The sequence below is a fragment of the Triplophysa dalaica genome, chromosome 3, assembly GCF_015846415.1.
Source record: "Triplophysa dalaica isolate WHDGS20190420 chromosome 3, ASM1584641v1, whole genome shotgun sequence".
NCBI lineage: Eukaryota > Metazoa > Chordata > Actinopteri > Cypriniformes > Nemacheilidae > Triplophysa > Triplophysa dalaica.
Genome location: NC_079544.1, coordinates 6,715,911 through 6,734,423, shown reverse-complemented (window position 1 = coordinate 6,734,423; position 18,513 = coordinate 6,715,911). Strand labels below are relative to the sequence as shown.

The window sequence follows — 18,513 nt, the reverse complement described above, 5'->3', positions numbered from 1 at the left end:
GAACAAATGTTGTTGGATAAAAGCGTCTGCCAAATGCATAAATGTAAATGTCAACTGTTTGTTCCATCATTGACCACCAAGTGACTCTGCACAAGCCACAAGTGAATCTTAACCCATAGTTTGGAACCCCTTGTGCTGCAGTGAGCATGCAAGTAATGTCAAGCACAATATCCTGAAAACAGATTTAGGCTGGTGGAGCTTGGGGTGGAGGAGGGTGATAAACTCTCTTATATAGGTTATAGCAGTAGTTTAAAATGAAAATGCATTATCTTTGGCTACAAACTACTGCTTTGAGTTACCCAGATGTACTAGCTGATTGCAAGGATATATAAGTCTGCACCTCTACAGTTTGTCTGAACTCGGTCATAATGTACTGAATGACCGTATTACAGTTTTTCTCAATAATCTAAACACAAATCCATAACTTCTCATCCCATCCTATTTTCTGAAAAAATGCAGAACATGTAAAATGCTACAAATAAAATTGACAATCACAAATTCGAGGGTGTACAAACGCTACAGTTTACTGGATACAGAATATTAAAATTTATCTCATGTAGTAAAGTGTGTACTGTAATTGTTCTGTATGTTTATGTAAGTAGTATAAAGCCCTGTAGATGATTCTAGGATGCACAGTTACCTGTGGTCCTATTGATTTTATCCTGAGATTCTGATTGCTGTGTCATCGGTTTTGCTACTGAATGTTTACTGATGGATAAATGTGTGAGTTTACATATTAACACTTTGTTTCATTGTAATGTGTTTGTGTTTTTTGAATGAGAACATGGTTCAACCTTTCCAAAATGAGGACGTTTTTGAGTGGGGTTTGTACAAGTTGAGAATGTATTTATAGTTTTGAGAAAATGGTGAATTGTTTCATGAATTGTATGTTGGCAAAAAACTGTAATCAACTAGTGACTATCATCCCAAATAACGTATTCCCAAAAAGTAATCCAAAATGCCAAATAACTATTCAGAGAATGTCCTGAGGACATTGAAAGAAAACAAGAAAGCGTAACAAATAAAACTCAAACACTACTCTCTGATGTTGCTGTACACAGGATGAACAGAAAGGCAAGAAGACGGCTGCCACCAAGAGAAAAGGATCTCAAGAGCCCCAGCAGGAGCATCTGGCCCATCCCCAGGAGACAAAAGAGGAGGAAGAGGAAGACGAGGAAGTGCAAGAAGAGGCAGAGGAAGAGGAGAGACTCCTTCGTAGTGAGCCAAAGAGACACAGCCATCATCATCACAACCACCATCATCATCACCATCGCTCCAGTACAAACCGGACCGAACACCATAACAAACACCAGCACCACACGCGTCACCAACAGCCCGCCGATACCGAGCTGCTTCCAACAAAAGACACTGCGTACGCGGACCCCCGAAGCAGACGAGTGCTGCTGGACGAGTCCGACCGGGACCAACCCGAGGTCTACCACAACAGGACTGCATCTCACAGGGACCACAACCACCACCATCACCATCATCATCACCACCGCCGGGGCCAAATGGACATCCCAGCGGATTATTCCTTCCACGGTCAGCAGGATTACGAGCTGGAGCACAACGAACGTAACAGGCAGCAGAGACACCAGGGCCAGTCACGCATGCGGCAAGAGCATCACTATGGTCAGCCGCATCAAAAACACTATCCGTACCAGCGGGACAGGGACAGATGTACAGAGACTGAAGAGTGGACAGAAAATATGTACATTCGCCATTGAGCGAGGATTTGAGTTATTTTTATGCTTCTATGTGAAATGCTGGCAACTGTGTACTCAGGACAACACGCTCTCTTTTTATCGGTTCGTACCACTGCATGATCGCCTGCTCTGGTCGACATCTTGCGTTCCTTTATTTCTATTTTTATTACCATACTTTCCACAATAGTGTTTCATCAATATACCACATGGCCAAAAATACGAAGACATACATTTTATGTAATGGGCTGTTTCTGTTACATCTGTAGATGTCCACATAGTTTTGGCTTTGGGTTGTAGGTTAAATAACTCTTAAATGATGACAGTTAAAGGGAAACTTCACCTAAAAAGGAAAATTCTGTCACCTTCTTTGAGTCTTCAAAATTTCTTTGTTCTGATGAACACAGAGAAAGATATTTGGAAGAATGCTTATAACAGATCTTGCCCCATATTGACTCCCAAAGTAGGAACAATCACTTTATAATTTTTTGGTTCTTTTTTAGACATTTTAAAGAATGGCACCTTTGAAGACCATTGTATTTTTTCCTACTATGGCAGTCAATGGGGGGCAAAATCTGTCTGGTTATAAGCATTGTTCCAAATGTCTTTCTCGGTGTTCATTAGAAAACGAAATGTATATAGATGGAACAACTCAAAGGTGTGTAAATGATGACAGAATTTTCATTTTTGGGTGAAGTGTCACTTCAATCCCCCAATCCTGAGTGATTACATTCTTGCTTGCTATTATACTTACAATGATTTTGTGAAACGCACATATGCAAACTTATCTTGTCAACTTTGTGGATCTGTCATTTGTAATGTTTTTTTGTGATATCCATACCGTATTTGTAGCACCCTAACATAATAATACTTCAAACTGTGGCCCTCGATCCAGTGCAGAATTTCTACAACAATTGTCGGCACCTGTGTTACTAAGTGATCAGTAGGTAAGTGATCTATAGATACGGTTTCAGTGGCAACAACATAAACAAACGTTCTGTGGCCCAAACTTAACTTCAGGTAGATCTCCATAAAGTATCAAAAAACAATCAATAACTCTTGAGTAGTTTTCATTTAATTTACTATAATAAATATACAATAAAATATTGAATTAATATTAATACAAAAATAAACATTAAATAAATGTACATAATTTTAATAATTGTTATAACAAAACACAGACCAGAAGTGAACTTCAGGCCAGGTTCGTGCATCCAATGAAACAGTCTATACGGGCTAGTCTAATAACCACAAAATTTGAGTTATGTGATATATCCTATGTTGGAATTGCACATTCATTGCTGCTGTTGGCTTCTAGGAATGAGACTTGGCAAGTCTTAGATGGTTCTGTGTGTACTACTACAACAGGGATCATTCTGATGTAGCTTTGTAGACAATAAAAGCCTATTAAATTTACAACATACACAGTAGATTTGACTGTTACAGCTGTATAGGGCATCGAAGTACCTTTAACCTAGTTCAAATTCAACCCCAAGCCATACTGTATCACCTTTCTTTGCTCATGCAAAATTATTGCAAACTATCTCAGTTTATTAACACAGTTAAATTAATTTCCCTTTTTCGATTCAAGATATCAAACTATGCTTATATTTTACCGAACTGTATGAATTTTGGTTTGAGAAGTGAGGCCTTCTCATATCTTTCTGTGACCCTGTTATTTTTTAACCCCTCCCTCTATAATCAAAATATAATCAAATGTTTATTTTTCCCTTAGCCATAGTTTAGGCCTGCGTGAAATTCAAGTAAAGTGATTTCAAGGGAAAAGCCATTTTATTCCAACACCATGGTAAATCAAGGGAAAAAGGGAAATTTTAGGCACTGAGATCTGTTCAGGTTATTGATACATTGCTCTGAAAGCATGGCATTTATTTGCATTTCTGATTAGGTTTCCAGAGTACTCTATGCATTAGTTTGTGAGAACAATATAGCTTGACAATTGTTTCTATGCATTTGTATATACCTCATAAATGCCTTTGTAGATAAGAACTGATGCAACTGAGAACAGTTCCTGCTGCACTGTAATATAGATGTATTTCTACTGTATATATACAATCAGTCTGGCTGTAAATCGTCTTAATTTTCTGAACCAATACTGCACATGTCACATTTACCATTTCTGTTGTGTTTTTCACACATTGAGTTCTATGTTTTCACCTTCAGTCAAGTTATAATAATCTGAAACATTTATTGTACTTTCCTCTGAATATACATTCAGTACACGACATCACATAAATGCGTCATTTTGACAAAAACAGTTCTCTGCTTTATGGTGGGATTTTTCCTTTGAATTATACAAGACATTACAGATACAATTATACATAAGATTTTCTAAAATTTGTGTCCAACATTCATACTGTATTTTGTGACATACGTCATCTCATCCAAGGTTTAGCACTGCACCCACAAAGATGAAAATCAGTCCACACCTGTAATTTGTTGGGTTTGTACCGTTGCAGTTTACTTTGAAAATCTACAAAACTAATATGAGGATCTATCTTTGAAGATTTTAGAGTACTTGCACAAAAGCTCTATAATATCTTCACAGAAAAATATACAGGAAAATAGTAATCATATTAACCCATGAAGGCATTTTATGTCCAGCTCTATGATAATAACACTGAAATCGCTTTAGTTTCTACATAATAATATAATATTAACTCAATCTGCATGTTCGTGGACTTATTTTGTTAAGTAGCCGTGTAATAAGCAGATACACATATCAGCTGGCCATTACCATGACAATTCACCCCTTTGAGATAAAACCAAATGATACATTTCTGCTAATGAAGAGCTGACTGTACTGTACATGACATTTTATATAAGCAGGTTTGTAGAGCATGAAGCACTGGTCTATTCAGCTATCTCAATGTTATCAATCAATGCCTTGGAATCTTTACTTCTAAAAAGTGCGTCCCCTATGTTACCATACGCCGGATTTTCAAATGCAGGTAAAGAAAGTCTTTTTGGATTTTTTTTTATGTAAATGTAGGCTAGAACTCCTAATACTCCAAACCCTGCGATGGCCAAGAACACTGCCAAGCCTGTATAAACCCTATGAGGTTCAGGAGGACCTGTGAAAGTCAGATATAGCATTCATTAAGAGAATCTCTGTTGTATAGCAGTTATATCATTTATATGCAATTGGGTATAATTATTTATAATTAAAATAGAAAAAGTTATGCAAAGGAATTGTATATAGAATATTATAGCATCCTCATATTACCTATAACTGGTGCCTTAGTGGTTGGAGGTATCACTACAGGGAGGACAGACAGAAAAGACAGGGTAATGTTTTATTAAAAGATGATATAATGAAAATGTTCTCGCTTTAGAATGAGAATAACATGTATAAAATATTACCACATTTCACATTTAAAACATTGACCATGAGACGTGTGACTATATATACTGTAGCACGAGTAGTTGACACCCTATGATACATGTTTTATTATCAGTTTTTTAGAAGAATATCTGTTTTACATTTTTTAAAGAACAGTATGTCCTTAATATAATTTAAAAGGATAAAATGAAAATTTTGTCATCATTTATTTGCCCTAATGTCATTTAAAATTGACAAATATATTTTCTCAGTTTTTCGGAATTTACCATTATAGGTATGTGTCTAAGTAAAATCATTGTTGTTTCTATAATATACTAAAAATATTTCTCCTCAATTTCTGAAAAACGAATGAAAACTGGAGAAACAGGTTAAAATAACAGAAAAGATGTTCCGCAAAAAAAAAAGTTCATGTTCAATGTTTATGCAATTCAATCAGTAACATTTAAACATGTTTTTAGAAAACTTCAATCATTTTTTATGCCATAACCTCCTGCTGCCAGTCTTTCACATTGCTGTTGGATGACTTTATGTCACTTCTGAGGTTTGACACTAGACTGGAATGAAATACATCTAAAAATTATGATTAAAAGAAACTTTGCAATGTTCTCTTATTTCTTTCTGTGTCTGTATATCCCTTTTCCCCATGGGACAACTTAGCTCTTTTCTGCCTTGTATTACAAGGCATCAAAAGAAAGCCGCTTTTGTGAATTCCGCTCTAACAATACTTACCTTTGGCCGTTTTGCAGATAAATGACATGTAGGAGTGATCGCAATGCTTTTTCCTCCATCTTTTAGTTTCAGTAGAGATATGTGTGCAGGTGGGATCCCACATCAAGTCTTCCATAGTTTCTTCTTCATCCATATTTTCCACATTTTCCCAGTTAGTATAATCTACCACATTGCCGTCCAACCACAACCAGTGTCCTGCACAGATCCAAAGTTAGTTCATATACTATAACCAACAACACTACCCCCTTAAAATGAAAAAATTGTGGCCTCACCTTTAGAGGTCTTAAACAATCCTATCCAAAACCCTTCATAACTTTCAAGCAGGAAAAGGTTGTTTTCTATAAACCTATGCTCCGCTTTATCCATAATGCTGACGAGAGATGCACCTGATGCAAAGAACGTCAATATGTAATTTTATGCTTTCTTCAACTAGAAATGCTTGGGAAAAATCCATGAATATTTTTAACATTACATTAGAAAGGGCTTATTACATTATTGAGTGAACTGATAGATCTGTTCTATAGACTCACCCCATGTCAGACACAATCTGGAGGCTCTGCTCCACGGTTGGAGGTCCTTCACAAAAGCATAGCAACTGTCTCTGAATGGGATCCACCTCAGTGGGCTTTCATCTGTTGTTGCAGGGCACTGGCCAGGATACTGTACCGGAGGGGAGGGTGGAATCTCTGGGGCAAATATTAGTTGGTCATTAGAAATACATGGATAAGGTAAGGCTGTATAAATTGCTTTGTAATTCTAACGTTAAACAAAACAACAAAATGTCATGCAATCACTTCCTGTAAAACAAGAATCCATTTTTTCACATAAAAGTCAATGTGGATTCCCTGTAAAGGTGGTTAGTCTCACCTGTTGTTTGCTCACAGATACTGTTAAAGGTTTCATTGCAGAGAGCTGTTCTCCATTGTCCATCTACATCCATGTAAACACATGGGTGGTTTTGCTGTGGCTCACCATATGCCCATTTCTCCATATTCATGTGCCAGTTACTTGACCATGAAAAGTAACCACTGGTCTGTAAATGAATGTAAATACAGTGTGCATAAGGAATATATCCCATAAACAGAATAAAGAGAGGTTACATTTCAATCTGTTTTTATGCTTAAGAAGCTATTCATGGCCTCATGGTTGTTTTCTTTTTGCCGTGTTATAGGCAAACAAACTGTTCACTTTAATTGTATGCTTAGTATTCTTTTGCATTCATGTTATAACGATTCACAGTTTGTTCGTTTGTGATTCTCTGTTCCTCACGTTCTAGTACCTGTATGCTGTTTAGACCGATCCACACGGGCTGCTTGGTTCTGAAGACCTGCAGCTCAGCATAAGCTTGTGTTATTGAGCTCCGGATGCTGACCAGTTGAGCAGTGTCGGCATTGCAGGTTCGGTTCGCCTCACTCCATGTTTGATTCCTTTGAATCATTTTAAGCGATGAATTTCCAATCTTGAAATAAGTTTCAGGAAATTGGAATGGCACAGGGGTCAGAGCAGGATCTAAACATGTAAAAAAAAAAAGATTAACTTTTATTTCAAGTGTACATTTTGCCTGAAGAGCCATGAGGGAAAAAGTCTACGCTTCAAAAGAAATTAAGGTGTTTGAAAGGTTCTTCAGAGCAATGCCATAGAAGAACCATTTTTGCTTCCTCAAAGAACCATTAAGTCAAAAGTTCTTTAAAGGACCATCTTTTTCTTAACTTTTTATAATCTGAAGAACCTTTTTTACTGCAAGGAACCCTCTGTGAAACCTGGATGTGACATCATTGACCGGCGACTAAACGGCCCCAGTCCACTGTTTAGAATGGCGATTTTCTCAGGATTTAAAAGCAGTTGGAAACATTTGAGACATTGTACTCAGCTGAAAAATATATATAACATTCGCCTAGCGGTTTTTGGATATTTTACTGCAAAATTCTTACAAACTCTACCTTTCAGCTAGACTTACCAACATGACGGGAGCAGATGAAGCCTTGGGTCGAATTACAGTCCGTTGCTACCCACATTCCAAAGCCAGTACCCGAACCTCGTCCAAGAACGGTACATTTCTGTTTGAATGAGAAATGCCCTATTTTCGCCTCTTTTTTCATATTCAGGTATAATTCACATAACATTTAGGTGGAATATCACATTACCTGATCATTTGAAAAGTGATATCTTTCCCAGGAGTACACAGGCCACTGAAAGTGCAATATATTCTTTTTAAATATAAATCATTTGCAGAGGTGATGCTGAGAACATTAAGCCAATACAGGGTTTTCTACATTTTCAATATATAAAGATTTGTAGTTTACACTATTGGTTTCTGGTTCTCCTCTGGCCCAGGCTGTGAATTCCACAGTACTTCCATCTGTCCACCTGAACCTTCCATTTGCCAAATTGCTGAATCCAATCCAAAAGTTTGTAGTTGTATTACTGACCATTGTTGTAAAATAGGCTGCAGAAATCAGATGAATATGATACAACAAAACATGACATGCAACAAATTATAAATTTATAAACAAATGAACACTTTCTACATGTAGTATGTTTAAGTGACAGGATTTAAAAAAGGGTGAGATATTAGCAATATACATTTTCATATATTTTTCAACATAAAAAAATGCTTTTGTAGCCAAAATTTGGTACACATCCGCAAAGAATAGAGTCCTTGCAGATTATCTCCGATAAAAAGCAAAATACATATAAATGAACATTTTATTAGCTTGCTGATTGAAAATATGTCTAGTCGGTATTATTGTGGGTTACGAGTAGAAGAACCGTTACTTGGCTAAACTTAACTAAATGTCTTATATTAATAAAATGTAAAAAAATTATAAATAGGTATATTATTAGCCACTAACCAGACCGATAAAAACCACCGGTAGTGTCCACTTTGAGAAAAAAGTTCAAAAGCTGTCACTGGGCTGGCACCATTTAAAAAGGTACAAATATGTACCATTTAGTACCAGTATGAACTTTCTTAGTGCAAAAGTATACTCTTTGAAAGGGTATCACCTGAGTGACATCTTTTAGACCTGTTCCCTGACCCTGACAGTGTATATTAAATATATAACACATTTGAACAAAGAAAGGACTGTTGTTATTTATACATATTACCATCGGTTATGCTGTATGTACAGTAATGCAATCATTCTGCACAATACATAATGAATGTGACAGAAACATATTATTAAGAGCAAATCTGACGTTAGAATTTGAGCAACGATAAAGAAATCTGTGATTAAAGTGTCACTAAGCTTTTACCTTGTTGTTGTCTATTTAAAATAGATACCAAATCTCCACCCATCTCTCTGCAGTATTCTCTTGCATCTTTCCATGTTTTCAAGTCGTCTCTCATGATGTAGCACTAGGAATATTGATTGTTAAAAATATGGTTTGTATCAAAATATTTTACAAATGTTGTGTTAAAAAAAGCTTTCCTGTGGCTCAGTGGATGGAGCATGGCACTAGCGATCCCAAGGTCATGGGTTTGATCCCAGGGGATTACAATGTATAATACAAATGCATAAGACAATACAATGTAAGTTGCTTTGGATAAAAGTGTTTGCCAAATGCGTAAATGTAAAATAATCTGATAATTTTTCCACATTATACCCAGATCTGTACGGCAAATTCATATTCAATATGAAATAAATGTCATAATTATGACTGTGCTTTTCTGTTAGCTATCGTATCACAGTTTAATCCGATAACATGTGAGACCAAAAATTCATGAATTGTAAAATTGAATCGAAAGCGCAATATCACCTTTGTATCAAATTTTTTCCATTCAGGAGCACATCCTCCTTTCGGCTCCTCTGTGGGAGCCACTGTGGCATTGACCGGAGGAGACTCACTTCGTTTACAAACATATGAGAATTCTTCACCGCAGTTGATGGTTTCCCAGAGTCCTAAAAAAGTCACAATTCTATTTACATGAACAAGAACACCGTTTTCACAAAACTATTGTCAAACACAGAATGGCCGGAGCACATGCAGTACTTCCGTAGATCCTGATCGGACAAGAATACATTACATTTATTAATTTGTTTTTATCCAAGTAGATAGCATGCAGTGGAGCATATAAACATTAGGATAATAGTTTTTGAAGTCCTGCATGTGATGGACGATCAGCGGATGTGATGTACCTTGAGTTCGTGTCATCTTCACACATCTTTCCTCACTGTTTAACAGGCTGGGCTGATTTTCTTCCCAAGCCTTATACACTACAGGGGACCCATCCATCCACCTGGACAGAAAAGGATTTGTTTATTTTCTCATTTGTTACTTTTAGCAGTGACCAGATATACTCATGACTTACTGGTAAGACCCATCCAGATCAACAGCCAAACCAATGATGATACCATTGAACATTGCTTTAGTCTGTGAGGGAGAGAACAACGCGTTAAATTCAATGTAAAGTTGTAATGGACACTCATATAAGGTATGTCATACCTGATGCCAGATGAACACACGCTCTTCCTCATCATTTATAACTACAAGATCACCATGCCCTTTCTTGCATTTAATCCGTGCTTCTTTCACAGAGAGAGATGGGTATTCAGACATCAAATACTGATTCCCTTTGAATTCGATCCAGCCGTCCTCGGTTACATTATAAACTGAAGATAAAAATTTGTCAAACAGTGAGAAAAGAAAAGGTGTAAGATTCGAAACCTTGTAATGAGATTCAAAACATTGTAATGAGAGACTGAAGACTTATACCTGGTTCTGTAACATTCACTTCCTTTGGAGTCTTTCCTAAAGACAGAGAATAGTGGTTACACTTATTATAATCTAATAAAGATTAAATTAGATCAAATACATTTAAAGTTTACCTTTTGGGATTTGACAATACCAGTCCTTCTTGTCTTGACAATTCACATCGTTCCAAACTCCATCTTGTTTCCACCACGAAATTCTCATTTCAACACAATTCTCCATGTTGTTTAAATTGTTCGGTTCATCACTGGCCCAGTTTTGATAGGATGACTAAATGGAAGTAGATTTCAGAAAATCCATATGACATCAAGGTAAATTTGTTTGAATGTACATTGTCATAAATGATTGAGTTATACTTATATAATTCCAAATACTATTAGAGGAAACACAAGTTGGACATCTTGATAATACGTTCAATAATTTGTGATCACTAACAAAAATGATGTGAATTACTCACAGCAGAGCCATCACTCCACACATAACCCACAGATGGATCCTGGATTGAGTAACCAATCCATGCAGGATGCCCACTACAAGCAAATATATGATGTGCTATTAAGTTGTCTTTTTGTTCAATAGGTACTGTACGAATATTCATACCTTAATTTCCAAGGAATATCAGCATCCTGATGAATGCTCAGAAGATCTCCCCCAAGCTCTCGGCAGTAATCAAGAGCGTCACTCCAAGTTTTCAGTTGACTGGAAAATACATCAAACAACTTCAAAAGAGAGAGAGAGGAATTCGTTAAAGAAGGACTGTTCTAATTGTGTAATATTCTAATTGTGTTATATTCAATACAAATTAATTTTGTTTGAATAACCAAAAATCATGTCGAGGGGCTTGATTAGGGGTTTGAGCGACTTGATTATAACCTCCGCTCTTGTCCAACTACTCTTTCTCACAAACCCCCTAACAGTTAGGCAGGGGTGGGGGATCAGACTTGCTCATCTAACTTTAATCGCACTAAATACTTGTTTCAATTTCGTCACATTTACTATAAACCATCATGTTATTATAGGATACCACCCTTAAAGGGATAGTTCACCCCAAGATGAAAATCATATCATGTCATCATTTACTCAATCTCAAACTTGAATACATTTTTTTGTTCTGTTGAACACAAAACACACATTGAAGAATGTGGAAAACCAAACAGTTTTGGAACTGCTATGGACTACTATTGCAGTTTCTTTTCCTGTTATGGTAGTCAACAGTGACCTGGAATTGTTTGGTTAAAATTGTTCTTAAAAAAGCTTTATTTCTTTGTGCAATAACAATAAAATGTATACGAGTTTGAAACCACTTGAGGAAAAGGAAATTATGACATGTCCCTTTTTTAAACTATCCCTTTAAGGTCAGCTGAATAACATTTTTTAGAAGCTGGATGTTCTTCTATCCTTTGCCCTTTCTCCTCCAGACCTGCTTGTGCTACTGCCTCCGACTCTTGGTTCTCTGATGTCCTTCGTGAACAAACAGAGAGCAAATTCCTGCTGACCTCAGTATCAGTCAATACAATCCTCCTTTTCTGCCAGTGTAAACTTTGCAAAAAGAACTTAGTTTGGCAAGATTGGCAATAGGACGGACATACTGTATACAAAAACCTTAAAACACTTAAACTCCCCCCCATCCTTCTCCACTTCCCCCCACTTCCTCTTTAAAAGCTGATGACTGCAGATTTCACAAAGAAAACCACAACCATCAGCAGCCAGTCCTTAACACCACACACCATTAGACGTACAGTAGGCCATCCAAAACCACATTCCCAACTTTCTCTGCACTCCCTGAGGCTGAAATGTCAACACTTCCCTTCCAGTCACCCTACTACCTGCCCCCTCAACGTGATTCCATCCCATCACTCATACACATTATTTTCCTTTCCCTCCTCACTGGCACACAAAATCTAAGCAGGCTTGGGTTACTCCACTTCTAAAAAACCTACACTCAACCCTTCACTTCTAAACAACTACAGACCTTTCTCACTCCTCCCATTTACAGCAAAATTACAAGTAATTAGGCTTTAAGATTAACCATTCAGCAGAGACCACCCTGTTATCAGTCTCTTAAACCTCATTCTGCTGAATCTACCTGCAGCTTTTGACACATCTAATCATCAGATCCTCCAAATCCCACACTTTAATTGGTAGGGAACTTTAAATTATTGGTTTAAATTCCCCTTAAGGGTATTAAAGGGGGGGAGGGGAGATGTCTAAATCATATGATCACTGGGGTTCCTCAAGGATCAGTCCTTGGAACTCTCCTTTTCTCTTTATACACAATGTTCTTAGGACCCATCATACAGGCACATGGGTATTTTATCACAGTTAAGCTAATGAGACAGAGACCTTCCTCTCTTTAAAATTCAGATCAGATCAAATCAGCCCTGGCTTTGTACTGTTATACCTCCACTGTCTCTTACACATTTACATTCCACCCAGAACACTGTATTTCATCCCCTTTTTGGCAAAATTACATTTCTGTAATGTTTGTGGTCATTTTACCTTGACACAAAGGTCTCTATTTCCAACTGGTATCCAACCTTCACTACAGCCTAGAGCAGGTGTGGTTGGTGGTGCTTGAGTTGTAACCAGTCCCTCAGCTGGTTGTTTGCAGATGTACTTTTCCTTATTTGAGCAGCTGATCACATCCCAAAGTCCAGCGAGCAATCCCGTCGTCATGGCGACGCAGCCTTGTTTCCTTCCTGTTTATTATGTATCACAAATGATTACACCAGCATGACATTCTTGTTTCAATCATATTCCTGTGCAGTGTTATGCTGTACCTGGCATCCCAGCATTAAAATGAGTATACGGAACTTTCTTAGTGTTGGTCCATTCATAAGTGTGCAGATCCTTTTGATTGGACAGCCCGGTCCAGAAGTACTTCTCTGGTCGTGCACCAACTAAACTTACTAGGAATGCGTTTTCAACCCTAATGGGGAAAAACGGCAGATTATTGTGAGTACAAAATGTCTTTGATAGAGGTAGATGGAGGTTTTAAATATCTTGGAAGCAGCTTTCTTTTATTCTGAGCTCCTGAAATTTTAAACATACTATCTTCTAGTGTATATAAATACATGCCATATAATAACGTAGACTATCTTATACTACCTACTTCAGACATTTCTAGTATAAATAATAAATAACTGAATTAAAAATCATGTTTTTATTATGTTATGTATTTATTGTGTTTCATTGTGTTAGTCAGCTATATTTCTATTTGAGTTGTTGTAATTTCCAAATTTCCAATAACTCAACTGCAGTTCGCGTAATATTACTTGGAATGCACGATTATTTGCTAAACTTCAGAGTTTTTGCTAATTCATCTATTACATTGAATTATTATTTCAGTTCTTTATGTCAAGATTTAATGTTCAACACTTGTCAAAAAATTCAAAATAAAAAATTGTCAAATGCTGAAATGAAAAAGCAATTGTGTTCCTACAACCTGGATGCAATATCAACCAGATGAGAGCCAGCTTTTTCACACATCTGTTTCGCCTCCTCGAAAGTCTTTGTCTCGGATCCAGCCATGTAACAGTAGTACCCATACCTGGACCAACCCTTTAAAATTCAAAATAAAACATCTCTTAATATCTTTAACACTTGGATCTTGCAGTGATGCTCATATGCAAAGTGTTCATAATACATTGTATACATCACACTTCTGTAATGATAATTTCTATACAAACACGTACGGTTTTACAGCCTGGGCTTGTCACAACAGTGTCATTATTAGAGGCCGTAGAGCTGGTTTTCTTCTTACAGATGAACCCATGTTTGCGTTCACAAATTTCATCTGACCACTTTCCCTCCTAAAGGAGAAACAGCCATTGTGCTAAAGGTCAGCAACCAAAACAACACTACAAAGAAACTAGACGACTAACTACAAGATGACCTATCAAATTATACACAGATTATGCATGAATTTTGTTCTGTTTATTAAGAACATTATTTTACCTCTCCTCTCATAAAGACACAGTCCTCTGCATGGACAGCGTTGTGACTCGGCTCTCCCACCTCCCACGAGGCGAACGGCACGCTTGACTGGTCACTCCACTCAAACAGCATTTGAGTTTTACGATCATTGAAACCAATCCACAGCTCATCTGTCTTTACTGAGAACAGTGACATAGATTACTGACTCTGTCAGAAAAACGTTTAACGTCACAAACATTCAAAACATAAAACTCACAGTATCCAAGTTGTGTGATGACAAAGCTTTGCTCCTCCGTGTTCAGAACACTCAGCAGGTCTCCTTCTTCCCGTAGACAGGCACCCCGAGCCTCCAGCCAAGTTTTCTTGTTGCGATGGAGGAGATAACAATGGCCTGAATATGGAATCCATGGGCTTTGGCAAAAACCAGTGTGCACCACTATCCAGGCACAAACAAAACAATCCTAGCAACCGAAACAAGTCATGATTTTAACGTTTTATGAATGAAAGGAGTGAATGAAAAACGCACCTGGTGGGACAGTAGGAACAGAGTGGCCCCTTTGGCAGATGTACCCTTGCCTGTTAAAACAATGCTCATTTGTCCATTCAGAACTGTATTGAGTTCGCAGGACACCACAACTATAGTCTGGTTGAGTTGTTGGGAATCCTTTGGCAAAGAATGAAATTATTAGTTTTTGAATTGTAATTGTTTTAGTTAATAAGAACAACAAACTGAAGAAACATCTAAGATGTGATAATTCTCTAAATGAAAAATAGCAAAATCCCTAAATCTTTCTCAGAAATATAAAATGCTGCCACAAATGTTGCTTCTTCAGCTAACCCAGTAAGTAATATACATTAATATTTAATTGTGTGTATATAGCGTCTTTCACAATTTTCATTGTTGCAGAGCAGCTTTACAATGCATTATTATTAAGAATTAATAATAATAATAGATACATGAATGAATAAAATAAAAAAGAATATGTTAAAATACATGATGTCATTGCATGTTTTTTACACCGATGAAACTTAGCAAAGTTTCTTGAGGAAACAGAAAATCCCAATGCACCCTTTTAACTTTGATATTGATTTAAAAAAGCTCTGCATTACGCTTTATTATTTCTTCAAGTTGTTCAGTCTTACCACTGCTCCATTTAAGATAACGTAAAGGCTGTCCATTGCTCCACTGCCATCCACTGGACACATCTAATTTATTCAGTCCTGTCCACAGTGAATTTTGTGTCTTCACAGTCATTCCTGGTCAATATTTTGAGACAGTAAAACAAGTAAGACGACTTTAGATATCTCTCACACATATCATTTCCATGTGTACAGTAGCCTATTTCTTAAACATTGAAGCTAGTTAAAAGTCTTCTGAACTGCTGCCTCGTTGACAGTCAAACAACAACAACAACAACAACAACAAGAACATTATTAAAAAATCTGCATTAATCTATTTCTGTTTGATTAAAACGGCCTTAGTGATGAACAGTTCAATTCGCTAGTTACACAAGATGGTGCCATCTTGTGCAACCAGCCCATACTAAGTGTATCTGTACAGTACCTGACACAAAAGTGTGTTCATGAGGTTCAGAAACACTCAGTAGTTCCGCCCCCTGCTGCTGGCAGCTCTTTCTTGCTTGATGCCACGTCAGGGCCGACTTATCATTCAGCTGATAAAAGACGTTTGTCAGAGGATTTTTGGACCAGAAAGTATCTGTAAAAACATAGCTACCCATGAATACGAGAAGCATTTTTTCTACTGTAAAAACAGCATTATTAATATACTCTATAAAGATGACATCACGTTGAACAGATGGGAAAGGAAACTTACTGTCAGGTGTTGGACAGTAGCCCCACAGTTCCTTATCTTTATACTCAGACTCAACTGAACACCATAGACGTTGACTCTGGGCACCATCTTTAGTACAATCTGAATACCATTTGTTCTGATATTTAAAAGGAAAATAGCATGGGCGCCCAAATGCATTTCCATCGATTGTGTACACTTCTGCAAAAGAGAAATTAAGAATTAAAATTTGATAAATGTTTCAAACCAAAAAAGGCTAAATTGGACGAAAACAATAAATCAGATTACATCCAGGGTTGTTTTTGTGATTTAATGCAGAGGGTAATTGAAAAAAGTTTCAGGTTTGAAAGTATCACCAAATATGGGGAAAGTCTAAATACTGATATATAATTTTATAATTTTTGTCCTTGCAAGCCAGACTTCTTTGAGAAACTAAAAAACACACATTTGTCAAACACTTACATAGAAATTGACTTACAGCACATTCAATCTTATTATTGTGTTTGTTCTCTTTCAGAGAATTAAATGCATAATCATGGTATTATTAGCACCATGTTTTATCAAAGTGAGCTACACAAACAAGCAGTGGAACTCCATGCCAAATTCAGTCACGTACCTTCATAGGGCCGAGAACAAATACTGTTCAGCGTTCCATGAATTGTCAATTTGCTCTCTGTTCCATTGTTTTTGGAGATGTATGGCACACCAGTATCACTTGCAGCAAGGTTCAGGGATTCGTTCTTTAAATTAAGTTTTGAATCACCGATGCATTCCCACTGCTGCAGTTTATTGTTTTCTTCACACTTTAACCACTGAAGTGTTCTGCCCACTGTCTTACTTCCCACACCGAGGCATTGTGATGAGACAATGTTCATAATGCGATCGTTTGAAATCCAGCGGAACTGTTGTGATATGGCATGTGGGTCACAATAAGAAAGCCTGGTGAATGCCACAGAGTTTGTGAAGCATTTGTTAGAAAACACGCTATATATTAAAAAGTTTCCATCTGCACAAAAAAATAAAGAAAGAGAATTTTTAGTTTTCCATAAAATACTGCACAACGTTTTGGGAAATTATATAAATATTTGTTCGAATTTTCTAAACAGTTACTGTTTTTTAAATAATATTAATAATATAAAAAATAGTAGTATTTAGCGACAAAAAATGAATTATTCATTTCAACAATTTCAGTTTGATTTAAAAAGAGAGAAATTACACACCTGACTGTGCAAAGCAGTTCAACAGATCTACTAAAAGCAAAATAACAACTCGAACTATTTTCATCTTCATGGTCCCCATAACAGTGTGATGCTCCTGGTTTATTTTCAGTGCAGTCTGTGCTCCACATTGCTCACGCCGACCCGCTTTTTAAACCGGTTCAATTGTACCAATCAGAGTTATATCCTGTCACGTGACACTTTTTTCAGAAATGTTGAAAGTGATCACAAGGTCTTTCTGGAAGTGGAGACATCTTCACTGGTATTGAAAATATCTTAGTCAACTTAACTGTTAGTCTGAATAACTGTCTGTCGTCTGCATAAAGCAGAGGCATTACATAATGAAAATGAGGAAAAATGGTGCGAGCAGCTATGCCAGACTTGACTGTTTTGAGATAAAGATCCCTATCAATTCAGCATAATCCACCTGATAGTCAACTGATAATTTACCTGCAAACATATACAGTTCCCTTCAGAAAAGTATAATCGTTTTACCTTTTAAATCCCACATGGTGCACACTCCCATAGTTCTGTCATGTCAGCAAGCACAATGCTAACATAATGAAAATAATCTCTCTTAAATTTTACGATCGGGATGTCCCCCTTTCCTGTTATGCCCCGTATTCATTTTTTCTGCATAACCTGACATAAACCTTTGGGGATACAGCTTTTCACTGTATTAGAAAAATGTGTTTTACTTGTGGGATAGGAATAGTTTATTATTACTTAAATGTATTAGTTTAATAATACTAATATTGAAGATTAAGATATGATCCATGTCATTTTTAGTAGGCCTACTTATCTCTCTTTTTTCTATTTAAAGATTTGTCTGCAAGTTATTCACATTCTTAGGTTGCAGATCATTTTTACATACATTTACATTTTGCATTTGGCAGACACTATTATCCAAAGCGACTTACATTGCATTGTAGTATGCATTTGTTTCTGACTATATGGGATCAAACCCATGACTTTGGCATTGCTAGTGCAATGCTCTAACCAATGAGCCACAGGAAAGCTTTGTTAAATGTATGTGCTGGTTCA

The 18,513-nt window shown here is 36.8% G+C and overlaps 2 protein-coding genes across 4 annotated transcripts in view; one reads left to right on the top strand and one right to left on the bottom strand.

Annotated features, from left to right (window-relative positions):
- Window positions 1-3,979, top strand: part of cacnb2b (calcium channel, voltage-dependent, beta 2b) — a 29,719-nt gene extending 25,740 nt beyond the window's left edge. For both annotated transcript variants that reach the window (XM_056742491.1, XM_056742492.1), the window contains exon 13: window positions 1,062-3,979. In XM_056742491.1, coding sequence (XP_056598469.1) covers window positions 1,062-1,727 — 666 coding nt within the window. In that variant the 3' untranslated portion in view covers window positions 1,728-3,979. The remainder of the gene's footprint in view (window positions 1-1,061) is intronic.
- mrc1b (mannose receptor, C type 1b) lies at window positions 3,885-17,602 on the bottom strand. Of its 2 annotated transcripts, none has more exons than XM_056742489.1 (31): window positions 17,473-17,602; window positions 16,869-17,258; window positions 16,277-16,453; window positions 16,007-16,159; window positions 15,586-15,699; window positions 14,969-15,106; window positions 14,699-14,878; window positions 14,464-14,621; window positions 14,202-14,318; window positions 13,952-14,067; window positions 13,287-13,435; window positions 13,006-13,205; window positions 11,107-11,225; window positions 10,964-11,036; window positions 10,623-10,776; window positions 10,510-10,545; window positions 10,240-10,406; window positions 10,106-10,167; window positions 9,933-10,033; window positions 9,553-9,695; window positions 9,049-9,151; window positions 8,097-8,239; window positions 7,938-7,982; window positions 7,751-7,850; window positions 7,073-7,302; window positions 6,661-6,826; window positions 6,324-6,479; window positions 6,066-6,179; window positions 5,794-5,988; window positions 4,948-4,980; window positions 3,885-4,795 (listed from the first exon to the last, which is right to left on the bottom strand). In XM_056742489.1, exons 1-31 carry the CDS (start codon window positions 17,549-17,551, stop codon window positions 4,575-4,577), a joined length of 4,332 nt encoding a protein of 1,443 aa, XP_056598467.1. In that variant the 5' UTR covers window positions 17,552-17,602; the 3' UTR covers window positions 3,885-4,574. The 2 variants fall into 2 exon arrangements, with proteins under 2 accessions (XP_056598467.1, XP_056598468.1); XM_056742490.1 differs by having other exon boundaries at window positions 16,869-17,191; window positions 17,473-17,601.
- Between the last annotated feature and the right edge of the window lie 911 nt (window positions 17,603-18,513).